The sequence below is a fragment of the Streptopelia decaocto genome, assembly GCF_964273445.1.
Source record: "Streptopelia decaocto genome assembly, chromosome: 3".
Classification (NCBI taxonomy): domain Eukaryota; kingdom Metazoa; phylum Chordata; class Aves; order Columbiformes; family Columbidae; genus Streptopelia; species Streptopelia decaocto.
Genome location: NC_138656.1, coordinates 29,484,098 through 29,502,516, shown reverse-complemented (window position 1 = coordinate 29,502,516; position 18,419 = coordinate 29,484,098). Strand labels below are relative to the sequence as shown.

The following is an 18,419-nucleotide window of genomic DNA, read 5'->3' as shown; positions in this document are numbered from 1 at the left end:
TTCCATTTGGGATCAACCATTTTAAGTCCCCTACTGCATAGGTAACATACTGTCTAATCCATATAATCTAATACGGTTCAGAAGCGAAGTAATTACTTTGAAAGATGGACATGGAAAACTATGGCATATCACCTTAAGAGTATAATTAATTTATGTATAACAATTACTACTGAGGCTTTATTGACTATAAACTCTACCATTAACAAGAAATAAAACTAAAAAAAACCACCCAAGCCCAGAAAAAAGTAGCAATTGCAGACGCTGCTCACATATTTGCAGTGTCAAAAGCTGTATTTCTAACACATGACAAACTGACACATCTCATCTGCAATACATACTTCTGGTCATGGCAAAATAAAAAAGGAAGGCTAATGTTTCTGATCCTTCTAAAGTCAGTGGGAATATAACCATTATCTTCAAAAGGATAAAAACTGAGCCACAAATCTTGTTTTCCATTCTCATGAGCAACTTAATAGCAATCATGAGAATAAAGAGTTTAGAATCACGTCTAAGGTGATTACAGCCACAAAACACCAACGTGAAAAAAAACTGCAGTTCAATCCGTTGCTGTCTGGACAGGCTGGGCTACGCAGGATTTCATAGCTGGCTTCACTGTCCCAGCAGTGACCTGCCTGCCCCCTCGCTGCCTCTTGCTGAGTGCCCGGTAGGTTAGAGCTGCTCATCCACACACAGGTTATTTTTTGCAACTTTAGTTTTCAGCTCTACTAGCAAACTGATCCAACACAAGGGCTCACTGGAGCAGATGCAATGGAAAGACTGGGAAGCCCTGGCAAGAGCGAGCAGGGGGGAGATGTCCTCGCCCACCTGCAGCAGCACAGTCCTGGGTCAGTGTGCATGGATCATGAAACCGCACTATTAACTGGTCAACGTTCAAATGGCCTGGAATAAAACACCAGTGTTTTGGCTTTGTAAAAACAGATTCAAACTGCTTGTTTTCAATTTTTCACCCCCCAGGAGTTAATTTTAATTTTCAGGTTCACTGACGAAGATGTAGTCACTATTAAAACAAACAAAACCCAGTTCCTACACTGCACACAAATTGGGCAATATCCTGAACAAGGTTTTCAATGACTTATAACTGGCTGTCAGATATGTTTCATAGAATATTAGGGATTGGAAGGGACCTCAAAAGATCACCTAGTCCAATCCCCCTGCTGGAGCAGGAACACCCAGATGAGGTTACACAGGAAGGTGTCCAGGGGGGTTTTGAATGTCTCCAGAGCAGGAGACTCCACAACCCCGCTGGGCAGCCTGTTCCAGTGTCTGTCACCCTCACTGAGAAGAAGTTTCTTCTCAATTTTAAGTGGAACCTCTTGTGTTCCAGTTTGAACTCATTACCCCTTGTCTTACCATTGGTTGTCACTGAGAAGAGCCTGGCTCCATCCTCGTGACACTCACCCTTTATGTATTGATAAACATTAATGAGGTCACCCCTCAGTCTCCTCTTCTCCAAGCTAAAGAGCCCCAGCTCCCTCAGCCTTTCCTCATACGGGAGATGCTCCACTCCCTTCATCATTTTTGTTGCCCTGCGCTGGACTCTCTCCAGCAGTTCCCTGTCCTTCTGGAACTGAGGGGGCCAGAACTGGACACAATATTCCTGGTGCGGTCTCACCAGGGCAGAGTAGAGGGGAAGGAGAACCTCTCTTGACATATGGACTGAGTAGGTTTTCTGTATTCTTTGCATAAACACTCCCAACAGATGACAGACTGCAGCAGCCAAGTGTTATAAAACATGGCTAAAATCTATATAGTGCCATCACACAACACCTTGCTTTCATCATTATGAGCCTGATCTAAAGCAAAGTAACTTTTGTGAGTTCTAGAGTTCTTGTTCAAATCACGATTTCGTTACAACTTTTGTAACTTAATTTTTCATGCAAACAGTGATAATGTGAGAACATTACTTTTTTAAGACATGGCTTCAAAGACAGAGCTTTCAGTACCCTTTTCTCAATATCAAGGTTGACTACAAAGAATATATAAAGATTAAAAACATGCAAAAAGAAGTACAAGTTTTGATAAGCAGTAAGTAAAAATGACAAATGTTTATATACTCAGTTGTGTTGCTTACCTGTCAAAATTCCCATCCCATGTATATAGCACCAGCAAGTTTTAAAGTAGGTTCAACAGCTTTTTATATTAAGAATATAAGCAGAAAGAGCCAGTGGCTTGGTGAGATTACAAGCATCAGCTATGAAAGTACCAATGGTATTTACAAACAGTGAAGTGACAGAAGCTTCATAATAGCTGGAGAAGATATGGAAAATTCCTTACAGGACTTTTTTCTTCACTGCATATGCAAAGTTAAGGCAAAATGCCTTTCCTTAAATAATGCATGAATAATGCATTCTCTTCGGATAATGCAAACAAGATTGAAACTAAAAATTTTAAAAGACCACCCATAATAGGAATTTGCTGAATTTCTTAAAACTAAAAAGAGGAGTTGTATCTGAGATTGCTGACACATACCCTTCTCTCCTTTCTGGTAGACAGACATATTTAAAGTTGAGCTCTCATTAAACAGAATAAGCTCTCTTTCTCTTAATTATAAATTAACTGATTTCACTCTGTGTATCAGAGAGAAGCATGATTGTATTTATTTTTCTATTTATTACTTATTTTTCTAATTATTTTAGGCTTTAAGCTTCAAGCTGTGGAGTGTTCTGTCCCGGAAGTGGCAAAGCTTTCTGTCACATCAAAAAACATAATATATGAACAACTTCTTGTTCACGGTCATCAATATCTGGAATACAACAATTGGTAAATTGTGTATTTCAAAAATCATGTCAAAGGTTCACAAAATTATTTTAAAAATCAATAATAAAAAAATGCATTAACTTCCAATGCATTTATTTTACTTTTGTTTTGTAGCAGTTGTGGTTTTGTGTGAAAGACAGCAAGGAGAGGGCAAAGTTTTGATCCTTCTTAATTCAGGATCAAAAACTACACTCAGGCCACAAGAATTGAAGCGACAGACCAACACAACAAGCTGGTAAAGCAGAACGATGCAATCTGAGTCTGATAATTAACAAGAATTAGAAAGAAATCCCATATGTTAGCAGAAAAAAGAACATCAGTGGGATACATTTCTGACTTTGTAAGATGACAAAATGTTGAACTTGTAGTTTATATTTGCCCCAGAGGTTTCGCATTGCATTTCTACAACAATTCCTGGACTAAAACATGTTCAGGGAATACAACATGCCGTAACATTGGCCCAGTGCAATATTTCATTCTAAGAAAACGTATATTAATCATTAAAAAATGTTCTCTGGAATTAGGAACAAAAGAGTAGTGGTAACAATTTGCACAAACTGAGCCTTTGTGATTCAGTAAGAACACCAGCAGTGATTTGAAGCTTCCCGTTCGGTACTTTGTGGTTGTGCTAACCCAGCATTTCAAAGCAAACTTCAGTTGTACTGACACAATTTCCCATGTCTTGAGTTCCATAGGAGAGGGGAGGTATTTTTGAAATTTTCCCCTACTTTCACCTCAAGGCTTCATAAGACTCCTTTGAAGTTTATAACCTAAGGTTTCTATGGGACAACAATTTACATAATTCAAAGAAGAGCTTTAAGTAAAGATCACAAATTGTTACTTGTGAAATTAAGAGACATCTACCCTTACAGGGCAAAAGAAGGAAAAAGAAAAATAATTCAAACCCACATAATTTTTCATTTAACCGATTGTTATACTTATAACCTTCTAAGCATTCTACTTAAACACTCAAATAATTTTATTTGTAGTCTGTTTATCTTTCTGAGACCATCAGTAATTTGACAAAGGCAATGACTTGCAAGCAAAACTTGTGGGTAGGACCAAAAAAAAAAAAAAGAAAGATATGAAAGATATAATTCTTCAGTGTATCATGATAAGATCTGGGAACTTCTGTCATAGTTCAGATTTCTTTATTCAAACATAACACAGTAAATTTGGTTTGCCAAGACACTATGTTCTCTCTGCTGTCTGTTACTTGAGTAATGTAATTTAGCATTTGCTTCAGTAATATTTTCAGAAAGAACCCCTAAACTCATATGTCCTCTAACCTCTTCAAGCAGTAGCTTCCGTGTTTTCTCAAAGAATGTAAACAACTTTAAAAACAACATACTACTAATGGATAAAACAGTACTTTTCTCTGAACAAGGCCCGTAAATAAAGCTGTTTTCTGTCAATGTTATTTGCAGAATGATGTTAACTGTGCAATCAGATAATGGTTAACGAATTCTAATGAAGTCTGTATTGTCTATCAAATATGACCTGGTCTATCAAAAATATCACATTGAACTTGGCAATATTTTAGGTTCTTCGCGGTTGCCTGTGGCTTCTGAGACCCAAATCATCAGCCTAAATCCAGTTAAAAAGGAGAGTGAAACAATACTCAGATATTGGGTTACACATGTGGCTGAGATTACATGTTAGCCTAAGGGATATTTGAACCACTTCAAGTGTTTTATATAATAACACAACACTGAACTGCATTGCAGAAAGCAGTTAATCTCCTTGGGCATATCACCCAGCAACAATTCTTTCCTAACTTTTCCCACAGATTCATGGCAAATTTCCAAAAGTTCAGAGGTTGGATGAGTTTAAGCCTCTTGAAATTCAGATTCCTATCTAAAACTCTCTCATTTCTGATCTAGAAACCTCATTCGATACGATCTGCCCGTTTCTCGTTCTACTAGAAAAGCTCTGCATGCTTCCTTTCCTCCGCTGCAGCAGTGCAGCGGTTGCTGCTAAAGGACCTGCTCTGGAGTACCGCGAGCACGATGGGGATGTTTATATACACAACGCACAAAGGGAACATGTGGCAGAAGCCTCTATGAATGAGACCTCAGCAACGTGACCACCAAGTTTCTCACAGCTGAATGCAACCACAGAGGGCTTTCCAGGAGTTAAATACATCACAGGGCCATACTGAGTTTTATACCTCTGAAGACAGCCCCTTTGCCTTCCCAAACCTTGTTTTATTTTTACTCTTTGATTGTCACAAAATACAAGTGAGATTTCTTGGATCTCCAAAGCAGCTAATTAACTTCTCTTTTAGAACTTGTTCTACTACTGTAGGGGTCCATAAATGAATCCATGGGTTATACTCATCGATGTATCCAACACAGCTATTCTCATTTCTGAAAGAGTTGTCTGTAGTCTATCTTTTCTTTAAAAAATACTCAGATAAATGTGTTTAAAAGTGACTGAATTAAGTTTAAAATAACCCTTACTTCATTTCTACTTTGGAAATTCAACAAAAGAACACTACAGACCGAAAATCTGAAAGAGGATGGCATCACTCTTTGGCATGCTCCTTAATTGAGTCTAATGCATTATGCATGATGCCCTTTTGGCTCTGGCATGACATTGCCAGCTGTGGTTCACTGCCTACTGTCCTGATGGGAAAGCACAAGATACTGTAACACTTATCTCTCTCTTTCAGCACCTTAGCACTCAGTGATAGAAAATGTAACTTGAGAACGGTTATATCAATATTTTTATGTACTATTTACCTGTATTACAGCATGTAGGTTTTTTTTTTTTAATATCCAATGTATGCATAACAACACATTATGGAAGCACATATCAAAACACCTGTAGGGAATCCTGTTTTTTTTTTTCTATTTGAGAAACCTCAGTATGTTTAGTTGCTATTTCAAGGTGATCAGAGACATTATTTCACTGCTGTAGAAGATGATGGAGCAACAGTGCAGCTACACCAATTTGGAGATTTTTAATGGCATAGACACTGTCAGAAACACCATTAAAAAGAAATTATATAAATATTTACACTGTACTATAGGATTGTCTGTTTGCAGATGTGGTATTAAGAGGATTTCTCCACTCCAGGATGCAGAACAAAACAAAATGCTCTCCAACATTTATATTTCTAAATAGTTTCTCACTTTCAACATTTCTCACAAACAATATTATGTGCAAAGATTCATTAAATGCAAACCCACCATCTTTGGCTCAGGAAATGCCCACGTCATCCATCTCCTGCTATTCGGATAGTATTCTGAAAAAACGTCATTATGTGCTTTACCCTGTACCTACATTCCTCCTGGGCATCTGCTTTGGCACTGCTAGAGACAGGATACTGGGTCAAACAAGCCGCTGGCTGTTCCTACATGTGTATGTTTTATGCAGCCCTCCATGAGATCAGAGCCTGGTATTGCCTTTTCTTTGGCCTTCTGTACAAATTAGCTTTTTCTGAGAGGAAGCTAACAAGAGGTTAAAAATTCAGATTTCAAGTGAAAAATTACATAAGCACACAGAATTAATGAAAACTGGTAAATATATGCAAAATCTTTAGTCTACATATAACATCCTATGTTCAACACATTTTCATGACCTCTTCTTGATAAATATCCATTGACCTATGTAAGCACCATACACCGATTTTGTTGTTCTATATGATAAACATGAGCTACCTGGGCCAGGCTTTTTAATATCTATCAAAAGTCATTATTCATACACCTTTCTTCACCGTCTGGATTTCTGTAGTTCTATAAATGCAACAGTGACCTTTAAGAGCATTAATTGTATCTACTTCATTTTCCACACTTTCCTGTTTCCAGAACATGATTAATTTTTGGCAAAGCATATGCTTTACACAGCTGAAAACCCTGGCAATTCACAAGTATAAATTAGCCAGACAACAAGAAATACTGTCCAAACTTCTGCCATCATTTAAGCCATCCAAACCCTCTAAAATGACTGGAGCAGCACAGAAGAAAATAATGCGCCTTATCTTCAGGGTGTAGTTTTTCCTATAATTCAGGAAGCTGTTTTAAGGGGCAGAATTTTTTGTGATTATTTAAATATTAGGTTTCTGAAGACAGAAAAGAGAAAATGAGTACCACGACAGACATTTCAAGAAACCACTTATCAATTAGAGTATCTGAATTTACTTATCTTGTGTGATTCCGCAAAGCTTCTTGGAAAAACATATTTATAGAACCTTGCAAAATGGATCCCTTTAATTCTTCTATTGGCTGAATGGAAAGCTAAGTACCTAAAAGGATAATTTTCCTTCTTGTGTACTTGGCAAGGAAGAATTATAACTGGGTCATTCTTGGACATATTACAGATAAAACGCGGTGACCTCTCTGGGTCATAACTTAAAAATTAGTCTATGGAAACATGCAGACTTACTATGAGCCGGTATTATTCCGCACACAATTAAAGTAGTTAAGTTTGTAAGTTACCCTTCAGAATGCCTTCCATGAACACTCAGTTCCCCTATAATGTAATACCTTTAAAAGAAGAAAGATTTTTCCAGCATAGGTACTGATTTATTTAACTTAGTGTCATTGCGTGATTACTGTTTTTAAGGGTCATACCATTCTGACAAAATCTCATTAATCCTTAGAGGACCTAGTGGTCTGATCACAACAAAGCTAACCTTACACACAGAGAGTCGCTGTGCATGGGAAAGAGAATTACACTTACTAAATACACTGTGTGATGCAGGAAAAGAAGGATTAGTACACCCGGTGCAGGAAAAGTAAAGTATTTATCCTACACTGAATAGCAAAAGAGCAAATTAAGCAGAGGATTTCCCTTTGGGAAATAATTTAAAACACTGTTTTATACTATTATAGTAACATAACAGACACGTTAGTGGAATATATTCTGAGATCACAACATAAATGATTCATGTTTCAGTTATAATCAAGATCTATTTGCTATGTAAAGGAACATTAACTAAAACTCACAGCCCCTTCTCTCTTCTCAGTCTCATTCAAAGGTGACTATGCACATCTTTTAGACATAGAAAGTGGAGAATGGAACATGTTTCACAGTAGTTCATATCCATTGGCTGTAAGATGAAATAGCAGAGTCCAGAACCTAATGTTCACTGTCATGACCTCCAAATTGCTCAACACTTTGCATTTCTATGAACTACTGCTTTAACAAGCACAGCCAGAACTTGGAAGGAGTCTTTATTTCAGGTTTCCTTAGTTCTGAACAGTTACTTTCCAATGACAGATCGGTTTACTAGAAGAGAATAGAAAGCATTAATTAGGAGAGAAGGCTCCAAGGAGACCTTATTGCAGCCTTTCAGTACTCAAAAGGGGCCTATAATGAGGATAGGGACAGACATTTTAGAAAGGCATGTTGTGACAAGACAAGGGGTAATGGTTTTAAACTAGAAGAGGGGAGATTTCAGGCTAGACAGGAGGAAGAAATTTTTTACAATGAAGGTGGTGAAACACTGGCACAGGTTTCCCAGAGAGGTGGTAGATGCCCCATCCCTGGGGACATTCAAGGCCAGGCTGGACGGGGCTCTGAGCAACATGATCTAGTTGAAGTTGTCTCTGCTCATTGCAGGGGGTTGCACTAGGTGACCTTTGAAGGTCCCTTCCAACCCAAACTATTCTATGATGAGATATATTTTACCTTTACGTGTTTTCTAGATCTGCATTAACTGTTTCTTACTATTAATGGAACGGGTATACAGTCCTTACACTGTATCTCAGCCCTGGCTTAGAGGCACAGTAGACCCACAGGCCCACAAATAACACTTGCTCTCCTGTAGAGAGTCACTCCTCTTAACTGCTAAGGTGACATTACAGATCACTTGCCTCGTCATCTTTTATAAGGAGATAATGCACTGAACACTTCTCAGCTTACCGAATGGCCTTAGACTCACCTTATGTGGGAACAGAAAGCAGGTCTCTACAAGCTTCCCCACACTCATGCATGAGACTACAGGCAGGGCATCACCACTCTTAGCCCACAGCAATTAGGCAAGAGTAAACCCTGCTGCCATCAAAAAGTGTGGGTGTTTCTGCTACAAGTACTCACTCAAAAGTGAGATAAAACGGCATAAACTAGATTCCCTTCTTTCATCTCACACACCCATTAACAGTGTAAAAATAATCTGACGGTGTGGTTTCGAGAAGAAGATAAAGTGTAATTTAACTTATACGCTACTCAAATTTGGCCCACCTCACACATGTTGAATGGTGCAGAAGACACATTACACCAAATGTAAAATTACTCGGTGTACATGCTAAAAAAAAGCAAAGATAATTTTACTGAAGATGCAAAACCAAATGTTTTGAAAATTGCACTTCTTTCCCATGGTGAAATTCTCTCGTGTACAATTATAATTTACTAAGTTTACTGTTGTTACCAAAAAACAACAACAAAGAAGTTGCATTAAAGTGCCCAAATGAATTCCAAAGAGAATAATTTCCTGCATTTAGAAAAGAAGCTGCAGAAGAATCAAATTTTATATGCAGTTTCCTCTTTCCTGACTCTTCCTTTGGGGTGCGTTAGTTGTTTACTTGCAAGATCAACACCTAACAAACACAGTATTAAATGTTTTCCCACAATCACTTGGGTAAAATAAGCTTTTTTTAAATAGCTTTTAAAATAGTTAACTAGCATAAATGAGGCATCCTGATAGCTACCCATGTGAGCATTATATTTCCATTTATTTTAAAGATAGGTTTTATTTTTACATATTCATTTTTATATCGGACTCATTAGAAGAAAATTGTGAATAGTGTTTTATGGCTAGAAAAAAAATAAAAACAAGAAAAAGCACAAAGGGTGTTAGGGCAAAGGGCCAGTGGGTTCATGCAGGTCATGTACTCAGGCATCTTCTGTCCAAACGGGGATCATACACCAGGTGTGAGGATGGTCTCGAGACCTGGATGCAGAAGAAGGACAGAAAGGAGGGTCACGGCACCTGGCTGCGGGAGGACAGATCCTGACACAAACCAATCAGGCACATTTCTTCCAAGGGCTGCTGTCACAAGGCGGATTAGCCTTATGCTTCCCACTCCTCTCTCCCAAGACAAAACTAAACTAAAAGCCACAACCCAGCCCCTTAATCTGCAGGATTTCATTTAAAGCAGCATTGTTCAATTATCCTGCTGGATGAGGAACAGTAGTCCATTCCCATAAAAGCTCTAAGATTAAGAATGCCAGATGGGGAACAAACCAGTACGATGTTAACACAACCACAGTGCAAGCTTATACAGAGATTCTGTGGACCCACTAAGTTCTGGGTCTACGCCAGTTCTGTTCAAAGCCTGCTTACCCCCTTTGCCCTGTCTGGATGACAATCTTCCTGTCTCTCTGATCTCTGCTAAAGCCTGGTGTACAAGACAGACAGACTTGCCAGGAAAGTTACTGGCAAAGCATCTGGTAGACACTCTGAAAGTTCCTCCCCTCAAACATGCCTCAACTGGAGAAACACATTTTTCCCAACAGGAAAATTATGCAATATGTAGTTGCAGCTACCCTGTCCAAGTGATATGAAAACAGTACCTAACAGCTCCACCTGCTAAACTAAAAACCTCCTGTCTGCACATGATCACACCAGGATTAAAAGATTGAATTTTACGCTTGGCTACACTAAGATGTTTCTAACACAGTGAGCTACTGGCATAGTTAACTCTAAAGCCCTCATATGCAGACATGAGGACCACAGTAAACAAAATGAGTACAAACTCCAGCTTGCCCTCACCTATTTCATGATGGCAGTTGCAGTGAATTCTGGCCACAGATGCTGACTCGAGACTATTCCCGGGGCTGTCAAGGCCTCAGTTGGTTACAGCAAAGCGATCCATGGAGCTGCAGCTGCAGGGCTCACTTGTATACACGCAAACCAGGAACAAGCCCCAGCTTTGAGAGGGTGTGAAAGAGTCCTGTTCAGTTTGGGTGCTACATCACAAAATAAAAGTCTTTCCTGTCTGAAAGAGAAGCATTTACCCTTCTGCTGGATGCTGAAGGAGTAATTTCTCCTACAGGCCCTTGATGAGCCTGGCTGCACTGACAGCCTGACTTGAAGTTTAACACTAAAAGGACTGATGTGAACAATGACTCTTCAGTGAGCTAACCAGGCTTTAATAATCCTTCAAGAGCAGCTAGCAATAACTGAGCTGCATAATAGCAAGTTTCCCAAAACCGGGTCATCATGCTGGAAACAGGGGCTTGTGTGTGTGAGAGACAATGATTACAGTATTTAACCATCAGCTCCACCGTTCCAGCTATTCTTGACCACGGTGTCTACTTTTAGACAATACAATGATCACGGTCAATGCATTCATGCTGTGTAGCAGTCAACAGGAAATCTAAATTTAACATACACGGTACCCAAATTTCTGAAAAAAAAGGTTATTCTGCCAAAATTTTGTGTATTTACATGACTTCTTGACTGTATGATATATGAAACATCAACACATACCACTCTAACTTCTAGTACTTCAGGAAATATTCTGAAGAATGACCCAATATCAGTTCATTTTAATTTCCCATGATATAAACCGCCTGTAAAAACCAGTCGGGAATTAAAAAATAGCTACTATTGCACATATTTTGTGTATATGCATCCATAATAATACAGTTAAATAAAAATACTAAAATTAAGTTTTAATATAAATATGTATAAATGTACATAAAAGGTACCATAACAGAAACAGTATAAATAACATTGCTCCATGCTTACTTGCCATTTTATTCTTTTTACCATAATTAACACTTATAGTTAAGAAACCTATGTCCATAATTTTATAAATTGTATTAAAACATTTTAGCACTGAACTAGTTAAAATACAGTAACAAATTCAGTCTTTTGTCTCGCACATGTACAAACCCAGTGAAGCAATAATAATGAACAGAATCGGGCCCTAAAAAGTTCTAATTTGACACTAATCAGTAATAAAAGGCAATGCAAACTTGTGTTAAACTGATTACACCCATATAGCAATATCTGAATAATGGCTTTAGCTGCTTAGCAACCGAAGTACAAGAATACCAGACAAAATGGATTATAAACTCTGATTAGTCCCAGATGAATATAACAGTGGCCAGTCAGCTAGGTTAATTTGCACTGTATATCATAAATGACACTCCTCTGAGCTATTATTGCAGAAGACATTTACTTTTTTGTACAAATACGCATAAGATAAAAAAGACTTGCTTTTAGATTACCAAAGACAGTTTCGGTCACATACTACAGTGATTCTCTTAAAATTAACTTCGAAAACATGATTTAAAGATATTGCAAACATATGATTCTATTTCCTTTTGCTGTTATACATTTTCTTACACAAATAAAACAAGTCACTTTAAAAATGAACTCCATTATACACCATTTGCAATGTACCAATTTTCCATAGTGATACTTGTATGCCATAATAATATTGTACTACTGGACTTCAAAGCCCCCCTTGGAAACATCTAAATACAAGCCATGAACAGAGGAAGGGCTGATTACTCTTGCTTTTTACAAAGAGGAGTCTGACGCAGACAGAGGTTCAGAGATTTGCCAAAATCACAAAGGAACATTGTGACAGCCGAAACGGAAATAAAATCTCCAAAATCTTAGCTTTACAAACACCAGCTTTCTAGCATTACCCAGGGCGTGCTAGATACAGTGCAAATGAGCAGAAAGGAATATTATTATACCTGAACCACGGTACTCACAATGTAGGACAAACCAGTAGTAAGCCACTAGGTAGAAGATAACGGTTAAGGGATCAACATAGTTGTAACAGGATCGCTACAGCCTATTCCTACATGTTCTTCAGTTCTGCCCTTGTCATGTGGCTCATCTCTACCTTACAACACAGGAAAGAAGTGAATGGCCTTGCAGGTCAGCTCAGGAACTATGCTATGAAAAGATACGCTGCTTTTAACATTGTAAGGAAAAAAGATGTTTTTATGGGTGGGAAAAGTCTAATTGTTTACTTGTAGTAACTGGCTTTCTCTGTTCTTTATTTAATTACTTGTTTTCTCTAATAGAAATAGCTATAATACTGACTAAGGGTCCTTTACAAGTTATGCAACTCTATAATTCAACAGGAACATTGTTCTATGCTAATAGTACTTTCTATATCTGTGTACAAAGCAATTTTGTTGAATATAGTACTCTTAAAAGAACAGGAGAGGCCTAGTTTTGAATTTCTCTAATTTCATGAAGTTGGATTAAAAAAGCAGATGGTAGATGTAAAAAGCAGTAGCTCTCTAGTCTTCTAAATTTATAATGAATTATTGTAATAAAGCTTTCAAAGTCTTAATTTTAAAAACACTTTATTTCTAAAGTATTTATTAGGATAATCCATTATAAATTACAGGTATGCACCTATTTGTGTATGCATCTCATAGGGCAAAGGTCTAGAAAATTCACTCTGGAGAAGGTTGAGAGGGGTGTAGGAGGAATAAAGTGAAGCTAGCTATACCTTTATTTTGTAGAATCTCAACTTTCCCTTTAAAAATACTTAAATTTTCACAGTTCTGAAACTTCCAACTGTGAACACAATATCACAAATACTAGAGTGTCTTCAGAAAACAGCTGTAGAAATACTTAAAACCCCTTTGCCAGCCACCTGACTGAAGCAATAAAACCTGATAATACTGTTCCATAGTTGATCACTGAAGTATAGTATGAGAGAACACTGGTGAAGGGAATTGGGCAGCATCAGAATTACTGTCAGATACTACTTCCTGAAAACACAACAAACCAACACATAGGAGAGAACATGAAGATAGATGAAAGAGTGAGAAAATAACGTAAACATTAGTAGTCCTAAAAAAAAATCCAACAATTTCTCAATAAAGGACACAATGAAGTCCTGAATAAATGGAAGATTATGATAAGCAAAGGTCAGCTGTTTCAAAAACGCTGTACCCTGTACCCTAGGCCTTGGGCAAGTTTTGCTATGGGAGTGCCAAACAGAGAAGGCAGTATTCTTCATTGATATCTCAGCTGACAGACCACAAACAAAACAGAAATCAAAACTCTGAATATGCTCATAGATGCACTGACCATTTTCCCACAAAACAAGAAGGAAAATGCTGCCATGGTATAGGAGTGTTGAAAATACTGTCCAACAGTGACATTGTTTTATAAGATATGCTACACTAAAATATCTGAGCTCTTTCCACATAAAAACATGCATTAGCTGAGGTCCTGCCCATAGATTTTACATTCTTTCTAATGTGTAGGACTCGGTTGCTGAGTTCATACCTCAAACCATTGCAGACAAAACATCATATATCAGCTTCACATACTTTATCCCAAGCTTTGGAACAGAACCAGCTCTCTTGACTTCCAGGTTACTGCAGAAGACTGCAAAACAATCCCTGAAGTATGATATTTTAAGATATATAATTTTAATATAGTATGCTGATTGTTTGGAGGGCTAATTTTTGATGGGCTTAAAGCAAACTGGTTTGATCAAAGCTTTTGGATTAAGAAGGAACATGAGAAATACAAGTCTTAAGTATATTCCTTTAAAATAAGGAAACTAGATGAGACTGCTAAAAGTAAATTCAGGTATGTAGGGCTAAAAACACATTAGTGTATAATGTATTCTGTTATTAGCCATTATTTGGTATAATTTCTGAATTCCAAGATAATTTTAAATATGATCCCTTACTCATGATAATAATAGCATCATTTAGTAAATGATACTAATGAAAAGTCTGCTCCTTGTAAAAAACAAATACTACTGAAGTATGCTTAGTGTAAAAAGCACTTTAGGCAACTTTTCTGCACTGTCTTCACCTTATAACTAAAGAAAAACACTGCAATACATAAAGTCAACCTCATACATTTGCATTTTTTGTGGAAGAGGAACAAAGCAAGTAATTTCATTACATAAAGTCAACCTCTGAGTGCTTTGACAGTGAGTATCGTGTCAATTTTCCCATTAAGTCAGGGTGTAAAGTACAAATGTGCTCTTCTTGAAATGTAAAATTTAATTCCAGCATGATCACTTCTGGGACCAGCTCTGCAAAGTACAGAAGCCATGGCACGGCATACAATTGCAGCATAAGTAACTAGACACTACTGCTAAACGCATTTTAAACTATTGTACAATAGCCTTTGTCTCAGTAAAGCTATTTTAACCACAGACTGTGTTTGTTCGAGCAAGTTTTTCTACTGAACCCAAGCAAATCATTCGGTGACTAATCTACTTGGTACATTTTCATTTGTTGTCTTTCATAAATAATTTATAGCTTTAGCAAATGTATCGCTTTTGCTTTTACATATGTTTTGCTTTTTGTTTCTTTATAAAGAGCTCTTTGCAAATTGTTCATCAGCCATGCTCAAAAAAGCCCTTCAATTCTTAAACTGTGGCCTTTCAGTTAAATGGGTATCACTAGATACCATTTTGGCTGTTTGATAAGAGTCACCAGCCTATTATTTGTAAGTATAAAGGACATAACTACCAATTCCTCTGAGTTCAAAGCCACAAACTACAGTTTCTCTCTGGTCAAGAGGTCTGGGAAGAGAAAAGAGGGTGAGAAAAATTTCTGATTATCTTACATTGATTAATGGCTTTGTAGAGAAGGAAGGAAGGCAGAAAGCACGATACAAAAGAGGGGAGAAAAAATGAGAAATACAAAAGAAATGAAATCTCCAGGAACCCAGAAAACTAGCAGGACAACATTCTGCCATAATTCACTTAATGTAAGACTGATCTCCACCAATGTTCCTCCACGTGATTCGCATCAGGCTGGTGATAACATTTATTCACACTTCAGGGAGTGCGGTCTGCCTTAGTCCTGAAGGTCCCTATGTGTTCACAGAGTTTATCCTTCATCCCAGCACAATCTTTTTTATCACTTTCTTAATCTGAAATGATACACTCAATTCCAGCTATGGATTTTAAAATAAGACATTAAAACTTTTAAAGAGGATGTTCACACATGTTCAAATGAAATGGAAGTCTGAACGCATGAAACACCCTCCATAGACATAAACTGTATACACACTTTCCTGGACTATTTTTTTGCATCAGCTTCAAAGCATATAAAACACTACTGCATTTTTCACTATTTTAAGAACAGTATAAACATATTAAACATTTGCTATTTGCATCTTTGAACAGACCATAATCTTGATCCTACTAGCCATTTTTCTATGGCTTTCCCACTGCCCTGTTTATCTTTCCTGAAAACTTTGCTGGAAGAACTCTTAGTCACAGCTTTTCTGTAAATCTGCACACATAATTACTGCAATTGGTCATTTGTGCGATATATATAGTTTTGGTTATAATATGTAAATATGTAGGTATTTACATGTGCACACATGCACTCATACACACCATTAGTAACTTTTAATTTCGTTCAATATGCTAATGTAATGATTCATTTAATCTGCCAAACTTTTCCATTAAATTGACTCAAATACTCCAATGTAGTGTCTCACTGAAAGAAAAAACAAACAAACAAAACACCACAAACAAAAACCCCAGAAGTTTGAAGGAAGATGACCAATTTTAAAGTGTTTTATTTAAAATATACATACATACACACCTCTAAGTTTATTCCCTATAGGTAAAAACTCAGCCCATTGAAATAAATGGCATATTTAGTTCAACAGGAAACCAAAGTTCAAACCTTAGTGCTTTGAAATTGTGAACATTTTATCAGACACTTCAAAAGCAACTGAAGCTTCTGTAAATTCAATTATATATGATTGGTATATTCTATCTGCAAAACAGATTCACCTTGTAAGGTTTTTTCTTTGTCCATAAAGCTTTCTGGACAATCAGATAAGAAACTGTCAGGTCGGTTGAATGACAAGAGAGAAATAAGGGACTGAAAAATAAAAACCAGAAATATTCTGTGTTCACAACTGGTTTCAAGCACTTTGACTGGATTCACAAATCCTAGAGAGTCAGTTAAACTATAAACCATTCAAACGTTCACTTACTTTCAAGCAGCAAATCCAAAACATGCTATGAAGAGGAATTCTGTATGAAAAATTACCAACAAGGAACACGCCATGGGAACAGGTTCTTATTATCAGCTCTCTCTACTTTTCCTTCTCTCTGCTCCTCAAGCACATGGGAGGTATTAGCACTACAGGAACTTTTTTCATTTCCTTTCATTTCTGAACATTTTCTGTACTACATAGCACAATAAAATTCAGAAGATGAGTGTTCTGCCACAATCTCATTTCTGACAAGATAATTTTATAATTTTTACTCTGAATACTGGACGTTAAAAACATTTGTACTTAATTCAATAAAAGATACACCATATTAATGTACAGAAGAAACCCAGAAAATGGCACCTCAGTAGTTTTTTTGCGTTTTATGCATGTGGATTTTTAAAAAGTGTTTTAACTCATTTACTGCCATCTCCTGGTACTTACAAGGTAATAATACTCACACTACTTAAAATCAGCCAGTACTCCTATACTAATGAATTGTTGAAATGCCAAAAACTTCTAAGAAATATTTTTGAAATAATGCTGTACTTTTTACATTGCTGTCTTTTATACTGAAAATAGTGAATATTGTTCCTTGGGCACAAAATGGTAAAAGGTTCATGTAGCTTACCTTCGTCTGGAAGCAGCAGTAAAGTTGTGTTAGGTACGGATGTTTCCGTGCTAATGCCAGAATTCTCTTTTCTGTCATTGTACAGTCTACATCGTCATCTTGAAGTATGACATCTTTCTTCAAGACTTTCACTGCATATACTTCATCTTTTCCTTTTAGCTCAGCTAACATTACCTAAACCAAACAGAGAGTCTGTTCATGTATGATCAACAGTTACCATAAATGCAGGGTTGCATTTGAGTTTCACTGCACTGGAAATACAGTTACATACTTGCCTGAATGAAGTTGTGTGTTCATAAAATTAATGTCATTTTAGAAAAATATACCAGTGGTATTCTTTAAATTTGAAACAGCTGATATCTATTTTGTTTGTTAGTTAAGAATGCAGAAGATAAAAAGTTTTTATCCCCTCATTCAAATATCTTAATGAATGCCTATTAATGAGATCTCAGAAACTGAAAAAGGAAGGAAGTCGATATAGAACTGAAATTTATTTCCCACTTTTATCTCCCACTTTTGGTAGTGAGATTTGTGCGTGATGAATTTAGTATACAATCCCACGTACCATTCTGGCTGCTTTAAAGTTGCTGTTTTTAACTACTGTTATTGTTTAAGTCCTATACTCTCTTTAAAGTCAGTTCTGGCTTTGAGCCAGGGTAATCTTCAGAGAAAGGATTAGAAAACAGGGAGACAAAAGAACTTCGGCCCTGTCCCCCTGCATCTGCAGTTCCCGTATATCAAGGAAGGAAGAACATACTTTCGAAACAGATTCACATTTCAGTCCTCCTTTTTGATTCCACAGTGCACAGCACTGTGAAAAAAAAAATCTATAATCCCTGTAAATAGAGAAAGGCCATTTCCTCACCAGTTCCCTACTGTGGGAAGGTATCTGGTGAGTTACATCTTTGTCACATAGGTGGTATTTGGGGCAGGTGTCTAAGCCTCTTGCACTCCTCACATCTCAGTAGAAATGTCTGAGTTTTGCTTCCTCCAGCACTGAACAGACCTACTGAGGAAAAACAAGCACACTAACTGTTCTGTGAAATAAAGAAACTTGAACTGTCTACTATATAGAAAGGGAATGAACTC

The 18,419-nt window shown here is 37.1% G+C and overlaps 1 protein-coding gene across 3 annotated transcripts in view; it reads right to left on the bottom strand.

Moving 5' to 3' along the window:
* Positions 1-18,419, bottom strand: part of PRKCE (protein kinase C epsilon) — a 303,779-nt gene that overhangs the window by 88,652 nt on the left and 196,708 nt on the right. For all 3 annotated transcript variants that reach the window (XR_014183564.1, XM_082047948.1, XM_082047949.1), the window contains one exon: positions 17,331-17,504. Coding sequence is in view for 2 of the 3 variants with exons in the window: in XM_082047948.1 (XP_081904074.1) it covers positions 17,331-17,504 (174 nt within the window). In the remaining variant the exon portion in view is untranslated. The remainder of the gene's footprint in view (positions 1-17,330; positions 17,505-18,419) is intronic.